At 48.1% G+C, this 15394-nt stretch overlaps 2 protein-coding genes across 5 annotated transcripts in view; one reads left to right on the top strand and one right to left on the bottom strand.

Moving 5' to 3' along the window:
* Positions 1-9711, top strand: part of LOC149364467 (replication protein A 70 kDa DNA-binding subunit-like) — a 37258-nt gene extending 27547 nt beyond the window's left edge. For 2 of the 3 annotated variants that reach the window (XM_089570121.1, XM_089570120.1), the window contains exons 8-9: positions 6011-6086; positions 6174-6278. In XM_089570121.1, the coding sequence (XP_089426247.1) occupies positions 6011-6042 (32 nt within the window). In that variant the 3' untranslated portion in view covers positions 6043-6086; positions 6174-6278. Of the gene's footprint in view, positions 1-6010; positions 6087-6173; positions 6280-8669; positions 8780-9541 lie in introns of those variants that run through there. The other variant, XM_089570123.1, reaches the window with a different exon arrangement.
* A 3439-nt stretch (positions 9712-13150) lies between these two features.
* Positions 13151-15394, bottom strand: part of LOC149364466 (uncharacterized) — a 30362-nt gene continuing 28118 nt past the window's right edge. Inside the window, exons 8-9 of one of the 2 annotated variants that reach the window (XM_089574414.1) lie at positions 14775-15047; positions 13151-13900 (exon numbers count right to left, since the gene is read on the bottom strand). In XM_089574414.1, the coding sequence (XP_089430540.1) occupies positions 13783-13900; positions 14775-15047 (391 nt within the window). In that variant the 3' untranslated portion in view covers positions 13151-13782. The remainder of the gene's footprint in view (positions 13901-14774; positions 15048-15394) is intronic. The other variant, XM_089574415.1, reaches the window with a different exon arrangement.

The raw sequence follows: 15394 nt of genomic DNA, 5'->3' as shown, positions 1-15394 counted from the left end.
AAAATGTGGCTTCGGAAATAAAGTAGTTGAGAAGGTCAGAGCAGCTAATGTTTCCTATGTCAATGTTTGCAGTAATTAATCTATTGAGGAGTGAGGGAAGTTGGAATGTTACCATTTGGCGTCCATAGTTTGTTCTGACTAAAGGAACTACACAGTGTGGTTTGCGACGGCGTGGGTATGCGCACTGAAATAACTGAATTGGGGCTAAGTCAGATATGTTTGTAATGCATCGCCTTTGTTCTATTTTATAGGTGCGCAATAGTTTATATGCATAAAGGTTGAAAACGTTAATAATCTTGTGCTTGGAAAATAAGTTTTTAGTTGAGTATCTATATGGCAGGTTATGAACAATTCTGAGGGCCCTATTTTCAAGAACGGCAAGTTTTTTCAGACTGGTTTTTGTAGCAGTACCCCATACTAATGAACAGTAGTTTAGATGTGAGCGAAATAATGCACGATATAACAGAAGTTTTACCTTTTGTGGGAGACAACATTTGAAACGTGTCATAAATCCTATGGCTCGAGATGTCTTTAATGCTATATGACTTATGTGGTCGTCCCATTGCATGTCTTCAGTGAATATTACGCCAAGCGATTTAAATGATTTTACTAACTCAATCTGGTCTCGGTTGTAATGTAGCTCACCAAATTCACTGCAATTTTTATTTTTTGGATGAAAAAGTATTGCCTTAGATTTTGTTGCATTAACTGAAAGAAGAACTTCACATTCTGTTGGTGCATTAATTAACTGGCGATTAATGACACTTAATCTTTGCCTCTAGGAGTGGAACGTGACAGCGTGTTGTAGCGCTGCCAAGGAGTCCACGGAACACCACCACCCGTACGGCGCGATGAGTTGCCCTTTGAACGCAACGCTTTTTGAGGAAAGGAAATGGCGCTGTAATTCTGTGTCACTTCAGTGGACACCTGAACCGCACCGCACAGGAAGGGAGGAAGTGGAGTGAAAGAAGAAAAAGAAAAAGGGGTCGTAATGAAGAAAATTAGAATTGTATTTAAGAAAAGGAAATTACGCAGCAACTGTTTCACATATCTTGGTGGACCATTGTTCGATTCGTCAACTAGACCAACTTCCAAACCGGTTTTATTTATTTGTCTGGTGTGACTAGAAAGGTTAATTAGTTTAACTGGTTAATTAAGCAATTAACTGAAATCAGTCCTACTTACTTGTAGCATCACTATACCATTCCTTTAATTGGTTGCATGGTTACTAGATTGATTGTAAAACATTTTATTCGCCGGAAAGAGCTTGGTAAGAGGTCGTGTTAAGTGGTCGAGAGTACGCAGCCCTCGACGACTTTGTCAGCCCACTCCACCGCCAAAACTTGCGTTCTGGGGTTAGAGCTAGCCAGCACGGTCTCCCACCGCTCGAGAGAAGGAGCAGCAACTAGATCACCCGGAGGGGGCTCCATTTTGCAGTCCCACAGGATGTGACCATAGGTGGCTCGTTGGCCACAGTGTTTACAATTTGGGTTGTAAAGATCTGGATAAATGTGGTTACTAGCCAAAGTACAATTGGCCCCGTTTGAAATTCGCGCACCCTGACGTCACGACCATTTCGACCAATTGAAAAGCGTGACATTTCTGTCGACAGCTCCTGCTTACAACAATGAGGCATTAAAGGCTTCCGCGACAGTCGACGTCCGAACAGTCGACTGTCCATTGACCCTAGATCCAATTTTGTCATAGATCCACTGCTTTCTAACACGTGATTCGCAGTGCATATGAAGCGACAGCCATGCTTTAGATACTAGTAAAGCATTCCCTCCAGTAACCGCAGCATTGGTCCATTCGTTTAGGCACTATCTTCTCCCGGGCGTGGCGCTCGTCTTCTCTGGGATGAAGTGCTTGGAAAATGGGTCTCTGACCCCACCTTGAGCAGACCAAATTACCTTGTGCCATGGCGATCTTTAGCCCAAATTGCCCTTCCGTCTTCAAATTTCGTCATGATCATAAATCATTCTCTTGTGAAAACGAAGGCTGGGTTCAAGGCAGGCTCCCTTTTTTAATTTTCATTAACAATTTTCACCATGGCCTTGCGGTCGCTATTCGTCTATCGGTTAAGACTGCATTCTTGCTGCGGGAATATTATAGTAATAGTGACCAGTGATTGCTACAGGACGAGTTTACATAAGGAACGCCAGTGCTCTCTTTGCTATTCCGAAGCGACCAGTCACTAACTGCCACCTATACCACGGTGTGCAGTTAACTGTCCCGTGGGCAGGCTGCGATGACGTCGAAAGGTCACGTGACCTAGGTGGCACCACCTGTCAGAGTGCTACTCGTGATTTTCGCTCACAACGCCAACGCCGCATTTTCCGGGTGACGGGGCCTTTCAAGCTATGACATTAAAACTTGAAGGTTCGAAATGACCTCCTGCTCGCATATTAACTTGGTTAAGTGTGATGGGTATTTAATGATAAGTGACTAAAATGCTTAAGTGCACCACTGAAAAAAGACACAGAGACAAGCACACAGGCGCTGACTAGGTGCGATATGTGTCATACTTATAGAAAACAGGAGAAATCATTAAACCGGCGCTTACGCGTAGAAAAGCAGGTTTAACCGCGAAGCAGCAGCATGGCTTCTGGCTCCTCCTCTCCAACATTCCGCGAATTTTTTTTGTGTTTTGGCCGTGCAGCGAAACCTTTTTCTCGGGTTAATAGAGTTTAACCATTTCTCTTGTTCCTTGTAAGTGTAGCACATACTGTGCACAGGATAGTAAGACACCAGGGCAAGGTCAACTGCTAGTAGGTGATCCATGGCTAAAGCACTATAACGCAACATCAACTAGCCCGCACCCTTACCACAGTGAACTTCGTTTTTTTTTACTTAGGGTCTTTTTGACTTTGTCTCTGAATCATATATACCTGGTCAGCGCTTGTGTCTTGTCTCTGTGTCGTATTTTTTTTTTTCAGTATGGGGCTGTAGTGCTTTACGCATATTAACGACTTTCATGAGAGCCAGCGTTACCATCAACGCGGACTGGTTAACGAAAGTGTAGACTGCATATAAAGCAGGCTCTACACGAAGTCAGACCATCGAGCTAACCGAGAGGAGTTTGTCTGCGGGCGTCAGCGTTTCTCGCGTTTGCATTGGCGTCTGTAAGGTGTGCTGCATGACTTGAAATTCAGCCCACATAGTGTTTTCACAAGCTCGAAACGTTACGTCATCGTTCGTTGTCGCTTTGGGATGAGAATGCGCGCTGTGAAATGCATATAAGGACGGGGTACTCCTGTACCCATTACAGTGCTTTGTAGACCCGAAGCTACTCCGTACAACTTTCAAAAAGTTTTGCTGCTGTGGCCACCGGCCAGCCGTCGTATCGCTTATTCCGGGAATATTATAAGGTCAAGCCCTGAGCCATGGCGGGACTATTGTCCCGCGGAGCAATTCAGGTGAGGTCTCGGTGGCTCATTATTATCATCAGTCCTAAATCTTTGCCAACTCTAGTCGAGGGCATTTGGAAATGCGTTTTTTTTTTAGATTCAAAAGCACGGTGCCAGAAATGTGCAGAAGTCTACGGGCTGCTGCTAGCTCTGTACTTCGGAAAACCTGATATTTTTGCTCTGGCAGCTGTGAGGCGCTATATTATATGGTCGAGGGCTCCAGCTTTCCAGAAGCTCCAGCCTTCAAGCGCACCCTTTCGGCCCTGTGACGTCATAGGGGAAGAAGAAGCGCGGTGAGGTGCGTCGCCCTATCGGTTGCGAGCTACTGCGAGCAGCGATGTTTTAAAATCATTTCTAAATTACAGGGTGCGCGCACAGGTTTCAAATTTGACTCGAGTACCCATAAAGACCACCGCTATAGATCTGTTGCATTAGAACATGCCCTTTGAAATCATTTCAGGGTCCCTTTAAGTGCCCCCTCCAATTATTTTCTTCTGATTTCTAATCAATTACTTTTAAGCGATACAATAAATATTAATTCCCTTCGATCAGCACCACAAATTAGTAAATTAAAAATAACGAAAGATCCACCAATGCTCCTTAGATTTGGTGACAGCTGGCTTCCTTCTTATGTATTTCTTGTGAGTGAAGGGCTCAAAAGTTAGACGCTATATCTCGATAACTCAGCGCATTAATAGCAGACCCACCGATTAAAGGGAAATGTGACGGTAACGAGTGTTATTTTCATGGTAACGCTAAATGTAATAATAATAGGGAAGAGATTTGTTAATCCATTTTCTGTATTTTTTCTCGCAGATAATGGTGAAATATTAAGGAGTGAACAGATTCTTTCAACAGTGCAATGTGTCGGAGGATTAATCTGCGATTCTAAACCAAAGTAACACGATTAGCCATCATGTCACAGGCACACAGACAAAGGAACTTAGGCACGATTATGAGTTCTTTTGCATTGATTTGTGTTTATAATTGGCCACAGGTTGAAGGCTAACAGAAACAGCTTGATTGGGCTTGTGGGCTTTACAAAAAAATCACGAAAACAACAAAAAAAAAGAACTGATGGCATGGAGGACGCACGCACACGAGAGCACAGTTTTAAGAGTGTCACACACTGGGTGGCGAATAATAGGAAAAAGGGGTGCACATTTTGCAATATTCAGAAAATCCTTGGAAACTACGAAATAGAGCTTCAATTCGTGTCAAAGCTGTTTAGAGAGACTAGACTGATTAAATTCGTATGTTATATATTTATTCTTTTGGACAACTAACTTCAGTAACGAATATTTAAACATTCGTAATGAGATTTTTTTGTTCGAAAAGAAATGTGACCCCCAATTCAGGCCAGTATGCAAGAAAAGGCAAATTCACTTGCTGTGTGAGTAGACCAGAGACGCCTTGATGTGCAGCACGCCCTCAGCTGCCGCTATTAAATCTGCCTCTGATAAGACGAGTCATGAAAACTGTCTGCGTGTTGCATCTTCCTCTCGCAGAGCCTACTCAACAGGCACCTAGACGACTGGCCCGTGTTGCAGATACTGGTCAGTACCGATTTCTGCCGCTGTCTCGCTTAACTACACTCGACGCCTAGTGCTGCCTTGAAACAAAGTTCCCTCTCTGACATAACCTATTTTGGGCGCAGTTAATTTTGATGATCTTGCAGTCTTCTAATGGTTCGGTGATCCGGCGACACGTTGCGGAGCACACTGGACAACTTCTTCGAGACTATGTAGTTTATTGTACGAGCATTCACCAGCGATATCTCCGGGACCTCGCCCGGTCTCCCATCCGGTGCCGGCCGGTCTCTCCGGACTCTCTCGAGCTCCGATCTCTCTCCGGTCCGATCTCTCTATCTCCCCTTTTCGCGCCAAAAACTCGCCTTTAAATACCCTTTCCCAGCATTCTGGGGATCATTTTTGTAACCAATAGGAAATGCGCTTGTCAGAGCCAATCAGGAGAATTCTGTTCAAACTGAAGGAGCCAATAGCACGCCAGCGCTCACGGGATTGTTTACGCGAGCACCGCGCGAATCCCACGAAGACGTTACGCATTTCCGCTTGGTTACAGCACCGACACATACAAACACACAAAAACACAAAAACACCAGCGGCGGCACAGGGAAGGCAAACACTCAGCCCGAACCGCGCGCTGTCCCCCTTCGTCGTTCGTCTCTGAGGCACCCCGTCCGTCACGCGGTCCGCAGTTAAAAGCAATAAATTTACACGCGGCCTCCTCTCGACGCCCCAGGGGTCCGCGCGTCGGTTTCTTTTTGCGGTTCGAACGCGACCCTGCAGGGCCTCGTCTTCTCGCAGCCGGCTACGGTGCAGTCCGCTAACCGCCATTCTTGGATGCACTTTACCACATTTGTTTAAAACAAACCCATTCGAATGGCGCCGGGATGGCGGCCACTGGAGGAGCCCCGACAAACAGCTAACACACACAAAACCAAGGGGGCCAGGCTACCGGCTTCGGAGTGCGTGCGCGATGGGTCCCTGAGCCGCAACCCGGCAACTCAACTGGCGCCTTTGGTCACCACAGCAGGAGAACAGCCTCCCGTGAAACAAACATCACTTTTCCATATTTCGCAGGAATTACAGCGAACAGCGGGCCCTGGCGGTGACTGGTTCAAGGTAACGCTGTGGGATGGACTGCGAGAACACACAAGTGAGCTTCACTAAGTTTCTCTGCTTGCTTCTAAGCGACAAAATTCAGCTAGAGTGCATTTAGAACAGCGGCGCTTTCGTTTTTCAGATGCCGTGCTGGCGCCACAGCTCAACAGTATGGTGACAACCGGCACACTCGACATATTTGCAGTTGTGCAATTGGACAAGTTTACGTGGTATCCTGAACTCTTCGGGTATGTTTTTGAATATTTCTTCGTATAAAGTTCTGAACGGTGCTGTGCGTTTGTTTGACTCTGAGCAGACCAAGCACAGCAAAAATATAGGCTAGGCAAGACATCGCGGTCTATACTCATCTCTTTTCTGTGTCTTCGTCCTCTGCTGTGCTACAGTTTGTTTATCGACCATGCATCGGCAAGAAAAAGGCACGCTGTTATTTGCTAGACGGAGGTGCAGAAGTAGCCTGACAGCGTACTTCATAACACGCAGAGAAAGTAAGACTGTATACTGCTTAGATGCCTTTGACTAATTTATCGCATCATCATCATCATCATCATCCTGACTACGCCCACCGCAGGGCAAAGGCCTCTCCCATGTCTCTCTAATTAACCCTGTCTTTCGCCAGTTGCGGCCACCGTATCCCCGCAAACTTCTTAATCTCATCTGCCTACCTAACTTTCTGGCGCCCCCTGCTACGCTTGCCTTCTCTTGGAATCCACTCCGTTACCCTCAACGACCATCGGTTACCTTGCTTTCGCATTACATGCCCTGCCCAAGCCCACTTCTTCCTCTTGATTTCAACTACGATGTCATTAACCCGCGTTTGTTCTCTCACCCACTTTGCCCGCTACCGATCTCTTAATCGACGAAATAATGGACATTTTATGCCTTTCTCTCCATGCAGGAAACTGTTCATATATTAGGTAAACATTAAGTCTGGACACTATGTGGGGATTATACCGCTTAGAATCTTCTCCTGCGTGTTTTTTTTTTTTTTTTTGACGCGGTAGCGTTAGTACCCTCGTGTCGACAAAAATTGCCCGACGTCGGCGGCGTCGGCGGCAGAGTTGCTGACCGTCTGAGGCCTCACAGCCGTATGGCCAGACCGCCGGGCCAGACCGTTAGGTTAGGTTAGGTTAGGTTAGGTTAGGTTAGGTTAGGTTAGGTGGCCAGACGCTGGGCCACCTATGTCATGTGACCTTGTGGCGTCAATCGGATTGCGAGCAAACTCACCACCGTGCCAATTAAATTAATGGTTTAGGTTTATGGGTGCTTATCGTCCGAAAGCGACTCAGGCTATGAGAGGAGACGCCGTAGTGAAGGGCTCCGGAAATTTCGACCACCTGGGGTTCTTTAACGTGCACTGACACCGCACAGTACACGGGCCTCTAGCATTTCGCCTCCATCGAAATGCGACCGCCGCGGCCGGGATCGAGCCCGCGTCTTTCTGCATTTGTTTTTGGTCAGCATGTCGAGCAACAGGTAAATTAATGACTGGTCGCGAGAGGTCGTGAGAGAAGAGAAACTTTGGTCTCGCAGGCCTCACCGATGGCAGCACCTGCCATCGCAGGGCAGCGGCGCATCGCTTAATTAACCGCTTATATGATGACTCTCAGCGATTTGTGAATGTTATGAGAATTGCCAATCCCTCATATATGGGCATTAACCCATTACCACTATCGCATCATACGCGATAGCAATGACCCATACGGCGGAGCTTAAAATTGCCGTTTTGTAAGAGAAGTCGCGAACGAAATAATCAATTTCGTTTCCCAGTTTGGAACCCCCGTTCAGCGGACAACCAACTACGTCATTTCAGTCCGTATTAAATTCACAGCCGCCGCCTTATCAGAGGCGCCACTGTCGGGGCGCCACAGGAGCCGAGAGGCTATGAAGACGAAGACAAAAAAAAGATTTTTCCGACTGCACCGCGTTTTCCAAGGTGTTCTTGTCGTAAATGACTTCAACCTTGCATCCAGAGATGAAAGTGGAGCTGGTGGATAACAAGTAGAAATTTCGGCCTAACAGCGGAATATTCTTCAAGGTGCCCGCGTCTACGAGGTTGCTTGAGTCGACTCCCCCCCCCCCCCCCCCCCCCCCCTTCCACTCATGCTGTCCGCTTGACCGAATTAGAGAACACGAGGCGAGTTGTATGCGCTCTGCATTCTCGCATCTCCACACGATATTCGAAGAACCTGTCACTTGTACGCCTGTGGTCTCCGAAGGCTTAGAGTCAGTACGGTGAACGGTGAGCCTCCAGAGGTCATCTTCTGGCCGGTTATCAAACAGCCCGCCAAACTTCAGAGAGAAAAATTCATTAATTGTAAAAACCGAGTAAGGAAGCGGAACAAGGCTACTGGACAAACATGCTGGAAGTGAAACAAGGGAGTGAGTTCAGGCCAGCGGGTCGCAGAAGCTAAATAACGCATGTTGTAAAATAATTCGGATCGACGCTCACCTCTCTGCCCGTGCATATAGAGCGCTCTTTTCGTGGTGACATCGGCCGTGGAGTGCCACACTGTGTTCAAGTAGTTTATTGTGATCCACAGGGTATTCGCTCAGAACTGGTTCAGCTACCGAGCTGCTGTGCGTGTCAACATTTCACTTGATGTGCTGGTCTTTCTAGGGATGTCCTCTTTGTGCTGGGACTGACCGTAGTGGATCCAGGAAGCAGGATTGGTGGTAGGCTGTGAAACCGTGGGGTAGCAGCCTCACCAGCAGGTGCACGGTGAGCAGGTGAGAACGGCTGCACTTCCGTTAACTTCCCTTGCAAATAAAATTGTTTCTTTTTTCCGCTTTGTGCTAAGAATAAATATACGGACGCACAACTTTTCGAAACATCCCTTTCGCTATACACATACAGGTTGTTTCACCTAAGATTTTACACATTCCTTAAAAATAGGACTTTTGAGTTAGAAAAGCCTTTTTTTTTTCATCATAGCACTGTGAGCGGTGTAGTACGTCAGAATACAGCTAGAATGTGCTAACTGGTAGGCTGGTTAACTAATGTTTAATAGTTACCTTCTTAACTATTCCTGTTAGGATCCTTAATTATTGAGAGGCGTGTAGCAGACAGTAAGTAATATCCATATCAGCCTTTTTTCTGCTTGTATATAAGCCTTTAGAATTTCGAATACGTGGTTATCCTCGGCGGTTACCCAAAAAAGTGTGGCTACATCACGTCAGAATACATGCGCTTTCGAGAAGCTTGCAGGCAAAGCAACCTCTACAGTGCACCTAACTCTTCGAAATAGCCAAAATTTGTTAGGCCACAGCGCCGAAGGTAACCGCGTTTTCGAAATTCTAAAAACGGATATGGATATTACTTACTGTGGCCTCCGTGTCTCTCAGTAATTAAGGATAGGGAGGAAAAGCTATCGTTATAATGCGTTTGCATTATTATTGCCATCTCCTTAAAAAGTGACCGTCGCCATTGCTGAAAATGAAAAAAAAAAATCCAATGAAAGGTGCAGTATCTGTTTCAATCATTCTGCACAGTGAGGACCCCGACCAGCAAAGGGTACTGGTTCGCAGTGTCCACGCTGCGGCTCAAGTCACTGGGGCTGCCGGACTGGGCGGACCACCCAAGACTCCGAGAATTCCCATGCGTCCAATCAATCAATCAATCAATCAATCAATCAATCAATCAATCAATCAATCAATCAATCAATCAATCAATCAATCAATCAATCAATCAATCAATCAATCAATCAATCAATCAATCAATCAATCAATCAAAAAATAAATAAATCAATAAATCAATCAATCAATCACTCAATCAATCGATCGATCGATCGATCGATCGATCAATCTCAATTTCCGGTGGACGCCTCAACCGTGACGTGAGCTAAAACAAAGAACAAGCGCTGACGTAGTAAAGTGCTCTGCGAGTGCTATGGAATGCTCGCCTTGGCCTTATAAGGCCTTGCGCCTTCAGTACGACATTCGAGTCGCCTATCGCTCCTGACGCAAGCACCCCGGTGCTGGCGCCCTCTCCCGGTTTCCTCTACTTTCCAATGTTGCGATCATCTCCATCATTGCGCTGTCCGCGTTGCGCACACTAAAAATGACTGCGGAACAGCGTGAAGACACACTAATTACCTCGCTCGTGCGCAATCTGTCCGACTGCACTCCGGCAACAGCCTCGCCACTCGATCGCTTCAGCGTCAAGCCCATCACCTACCTCTGCACGACGGCCTCCTTAATCGAAAATGGCTCGTCGTCGTCATTCCCCGCCAGCTACGAGCTAATGTTTGCGCTTCTTTCCATGGCAGTTGGTGAAATGGCAGTTGGTGCTGAAAATTCAATTATGTTCGCTGGTGTCAAATATATGTGAATAAAATCTTCAATCGCAACAGAGCTTAGGTGAAGGTAAATGCATTATATCGTATGCCAGGAAGCCGAGAAGTTGGGAGAAGCAGGCGAAGTCCATTTAAATACGGCCGCCAGCGCGCGTCACTTTGCGCAAATGGTCGTCTGCTCCGCGACGCGCTGCACCGCAGCCGAGTGCGGAAATCTCGAACAGCGAAGGCGTGAAGGCGCGCGCCTCACCGTCTTTTTCACTGCTTTGTTATCATGGAGAGCGAGAGAGAGAGGGAGCGTCACCTCCTCTCAGCGGATACCCTCGCAACCCGAGCGCGGCGAGACACGCGTGCGATAACAGCGCCCGATAGCGGAGAGCAGCCGCTCCGCGGCTGTTCGGAGCGGCCTGGGATTTTTTGACTACCCCTGTACATTTCCTCATGCCTTGACTGTCAATGCCGCAAGTCTCTCCCCGGCAGCGCCTTTCTGGCCCATCCCAGCCAGTGCCTTGCCCTGCCCGTCCCTTTAATCGCGTCGGGTGCCGCCTTCTCTCTCTGGTAACCGCTGGGTTGCCCTCGCCCTTGACAATCTAACGCGCTATGCCGAAACGGCGGCTCTTCAGACGGCTACAACCAGAGATGCGGCTTCCTTTATTCTCCGCCGCGGCGCCCCTCGTGAGCTCATGAGTGACAGCGGCCGCGTATTTCTATCGGAGGTTGTACAGGCGCTCCTCGAAGAATGCCGCATTGTTCACAGAACCTGCACGTCCTACCATCCTCTCACCAACCGGACGATCGGCGAATTGCTGACCACGTACAGCAGTCTCGATAATTCTAACTGGGACGTAATACTTCCATTTGTCACGTACGCCTTCAATACCGCCGTCCAGTCTATCACCGATTATTATCCGTTCTTCTTTACGGACGCGAACATATAAGTATGCTTGATACCATTCTCCCCTACTATCCTGACGCATCAGGCTGTGTACCTCCCGAAGAAATTGCCAAGTATGAACTAGCGCGTTCCCTCACTTCCGACGATCAGAATCAACAGAAATAGCGCCGTGATTCTGGTCAAACCCATGTGACTCTGCCTGCCGGCTCACTTCTCTAGCTCTGGATCCCTTCTGGCACTGCTGGCTTGTCGTCCAAATACCTCTGCAAATATCACGGACTTTACCGTGTTGTGTCTCGAACATCATCGATAACTATGTCGTCTATGTTGTGTTGTGTCTCGAACATCATCGATGAACTATGTCGTCTATGTCGTCGAACTATGTCGATGAATTATGTCGTCGATGAACTATGGCGTGGACGCCATCCTTTGATCTCTGCCGTCGTTGACGTGAAACTACACGTCAGTCTTATGACCCCGTGATGTTCACTCCCTGAGTCACCAGGATGACTCCTTTTCTCCAGGGGGGGGGGGGGGGGGGGGGGGCAATTGTAACGACGAAGATGTGTCGGCGCGCTAAAGGGAGTGCTATATAGGTGAGCGCGCTGCTGGTTGGAGACAAAGGCCGTTCAGTGTCTGGTGCGTTATTAATGGACTATCAAAACCAGCCTCACTACCTATGCCTCATCGCTTGGCTGATATGAAGGTAGTGATAAAAACATTTGCACCATGCCACAGGCCAGTGGAATACACTTGACGCGCGCAGTAGAGATATGATGTATGCTGTATAAATTTCCATGTTTCTGCCAATTTTTCTCTGCACGAGCTTCGAAAATCCACAGATTTGAAAAAGGTTAAAATTTCGGAAGCTAAAACCACTTGAAAACACGTGATGAAAGCTTTTTCACCAAATGTTACAAATTTAAATTCTCCGCTTTAGTTGTATGGGTTTTAATGTTCCAAAACGACTCAGACTGGGGGACGCCGTAGTGGAGGGTTCGGGATAATTCCGACTACTTGTGGTTCTTTAACAGCCGCTGACATCACAAAGCACACAGGCCTCTAGCATTTGGACGCCATTGAAATGCGACCGTCGCGGCCGGGATCGAACCAGCGTCTTTCGGGTCAGCAGCAGAGGACCATAACCGCCGGGCCTCCGCGGCGTTAAAAAAGAAAATTTCCTGGGCAGAACATCCGCGTGACTACGCACTCTACCACGCTGCACCTGATCTGTGCACCAACATCTGGGCACGCCTATCTTTGCAGGAGTATTGTTCTGTTCCGCTGGATGGCGTGAATGACGTGCGTCTGGCAAGCAAGTTGCAATACGCGGCCTCGGATGCGGTTGTCTATTTGACCTCCCTGGCCTCGTTTCTAAGATAGGTCAGCAATTAAAAAACCTGCATCAAATGTATATGTGGGGGTCCAGCATCGGAATGCAAAGGTGATATAATCGCACTTAATAGTTGTGCGATCGATTCACACTCGCTGTACAGTGCCATGCAATGGATAATAGTGATTTTTTTTTTCATTCAACTAGGCCCGGAGCATGTGAAGAGTTCAAGAAATCCCGCAGAATCACATTTCATATTCTCCTTTCCCATTGAGTGGCCATGTGGGCCCTCATTTTTTTCAATCATTCCCCCCAGCTAAGTTATAGACAATATTTTTTCTTTCCTCATTTAGACCTAGAAAGTTCCGATAGGGCCGGGTAAGGCTTGCGGGGACGTTGGCAAACACCACTTTTTTTTTCATACAGCACCCTAAAACAGCCCTCCAGTAAGAAAATAATCACTCAGCGTCTCTTGAAAACAGTTTACGACGTACAGGAAACGAAATTCCTCGCTTCCATGTTATGATCTCCGGTAGTTCGAAAAAGCCGGAAGTGGGCAGCAACGTGTACTGTTGAAGTGCATGTCATTTACCGCTTTATTAAGTTTTCTCTTTGGTGAAATCTGCAAGCATATTGAAATCCGGTGGAAAGGGTATATCCGCACCATTGAAAGTTCATGCTTCGCTGTTGGCACAAGAGACAGTCTCGGCATGCACTTGGTACACAAGCACTTTACACATCAAGTTGATATGGTGTTTTAATTAAAGATTATGCAACTATAGCGTAGCAGTACTTTTGCTGAAAATATTGCTGCTCATTACGGAGCCAAATACTTCCAGCACTTTAATACGCGCAGGTTAACATCCGTGCGGCTCTCAGCGCAGCATCAGTTCGTAACAAATAAAAACTAACAACCCGTTCAACGCCCGGGTTCATGCTGGCAATGCCAACATTATAAATCTGCGCGTTTTTTTTCCCCCAAAGCTCACGCATCAGCGCGCAGGGCGGCATTGCACTATCGTTACATTTCCAGTTTTTCTCTGACATGCCCGCACAGAGTGGCGCGCAGAGAGAAAAAATAAAAAAGGAACGTCACAAAACGCTACAATCAGGCGCACGTCATGAAACGTGCACGCGTGTGACGTAGCATCGTCCACAGCGGCGCGCACGCGCCGTGGAGCGCAGTAGGTGCGCCCCCTACCGCGTTATATTAGCCGAGCTCGAGCTGAGGATCGAGCATGGAGGCTAAGCCTTTGTGTTCAACCTTCCTGCGCTGGTGGCGAGCGTCGGAACCACTGCGGCGCCTCCGGGTGCCGAACGCGAAAATCCTGCGAAAAAAAAAAAAGGGGGGGGGGGGGGGACATGAATGGTGCAGTGACAATCTCCCTTCTCGGTGGACAAACCAAATGCACCGCGAGGAAAAGGAGGAAGGTGGGAGCGAAAAAAGAAAGAGGGGCCGTAGAGGATATGTTGCCACGCTGGCATACATGGATGGTTAGCTAAGGTAAGGAAGGGAAAATCCAGTTACATCGGCGTTTTTTTTCTTTTCTCATCTTTCCGTCACTTGGCTAACGCTGCCTTTGAGAGATCTCTCCTCAATCAATACGTCAGCGAATATTAGAGGGATTTAGCATACCAGAGACGTACTAGAGGAGAGACTGGTACCGGTTTTACGTACGGCAGATGCGCATGCGAAATGGAAAGCGCGCGGCCAGATATAGGGCCACTGCGGGTGCTCAACAGGCGTACGTAAAACCGGTATACGTCTCTCCTCGAGTACGCCTCCAGTATGCTAAATCGCTCTATTCTGCCGTGAGGTCAGTTGCTGACCGCCTGCAAGATGTGAGGTGTGGCTTGGTGCCCACTGATCGACGGCGGCGCCTCTCGTAGCGGCCGGTTTTGTCTCTACATTTAAAGTTTCGGGGGTAGTTTCGCGACCAGCAAAGAAGCGAGGGGAGGAGCCTAGTACTCTACTTTTGCTGAGAATAATGCTGCCCATCACGGAACCAAACAGATAAAGCACTTTAATACGCGAAGAGACAAACACCACCGCGCTATATGTCCTTGTGTCTTTTTTTCAGCTTTTACATGCTTACAGACTTGGCTTTGAATTACCGACTAGCCCGACCAGTCACTGTCGCAACATGCTACATAAAGCGCAGCTTTCGCTACCACGTGACGAAGTGCGTTGAGAGCTCGTACCTGCATACGGGCACGCCATCATTGTGGACCAAGCTGCCCAAACTGCAGTCGAAGGCTTCCGAAAACGCTGGAACGTTCCGAACCGCGAGGTTCACCAAGTGGTCGGGACTCAAAATGTGTTCGAATGCTCTCTCGTGCACCTCGTCCATCGCCTCGCAGTGGTCCAGTGCGAAGTACACGAAGAAGAGTTGGTCGGCGGACAGGTCCCCGAGCCCTTCGTAGCGGATGTCCATGTTCCAGATGCGCCGCACATGCAGCAGCTCCCGGAACGCCCTGGGTGACGTTGGCAGACGCGTCTTAAGTGGGAAAATTACGTCGGGCTTTAGCGCCGTTTCACAGTGAAGTGGACGGCACAGTTGGTTTATGAGGGTTTAACGCCCCAAAGCAACTGAGGCTATGAGGACGCCGCAGTAAAGAGCTCCGGAGATTTCGACCACCTGGGGTTCTTTAACGTGCACTGACATCGCGCAGTACACAGGCCTCTAGAATTTCGCCTTCATCGAAATTCGACCGCCGCGGCCAGGATCGAACCCGCGTATTTCGGGTCAGCAGCCGAGCACCATAACCACTGAGCCAGCGCGGCGGCGCGGATGGCACAATTGGTGGCATTGCCACACCAA

This window comes from Amblyomma mixtum, chromosome 2, assembly GCF_055824585.1.
Source record: "Amblyomma mixtum isolate Tamu chromosome 2, ASM5582458v1, whole genome shotgun sequence".
Classification (NCBI taxonomy): domain Eukaryota; kingdom Metazoa; phylum Arthropoda; class Arachnida; order Ixodida; family Ixodidae; genus Amblyomma; species Amblyomma mixtum.
Note: the sequence above shows the minus strand (reverse complement) of the source record. Positions and strands in the feature narration are given on the sequence as shown.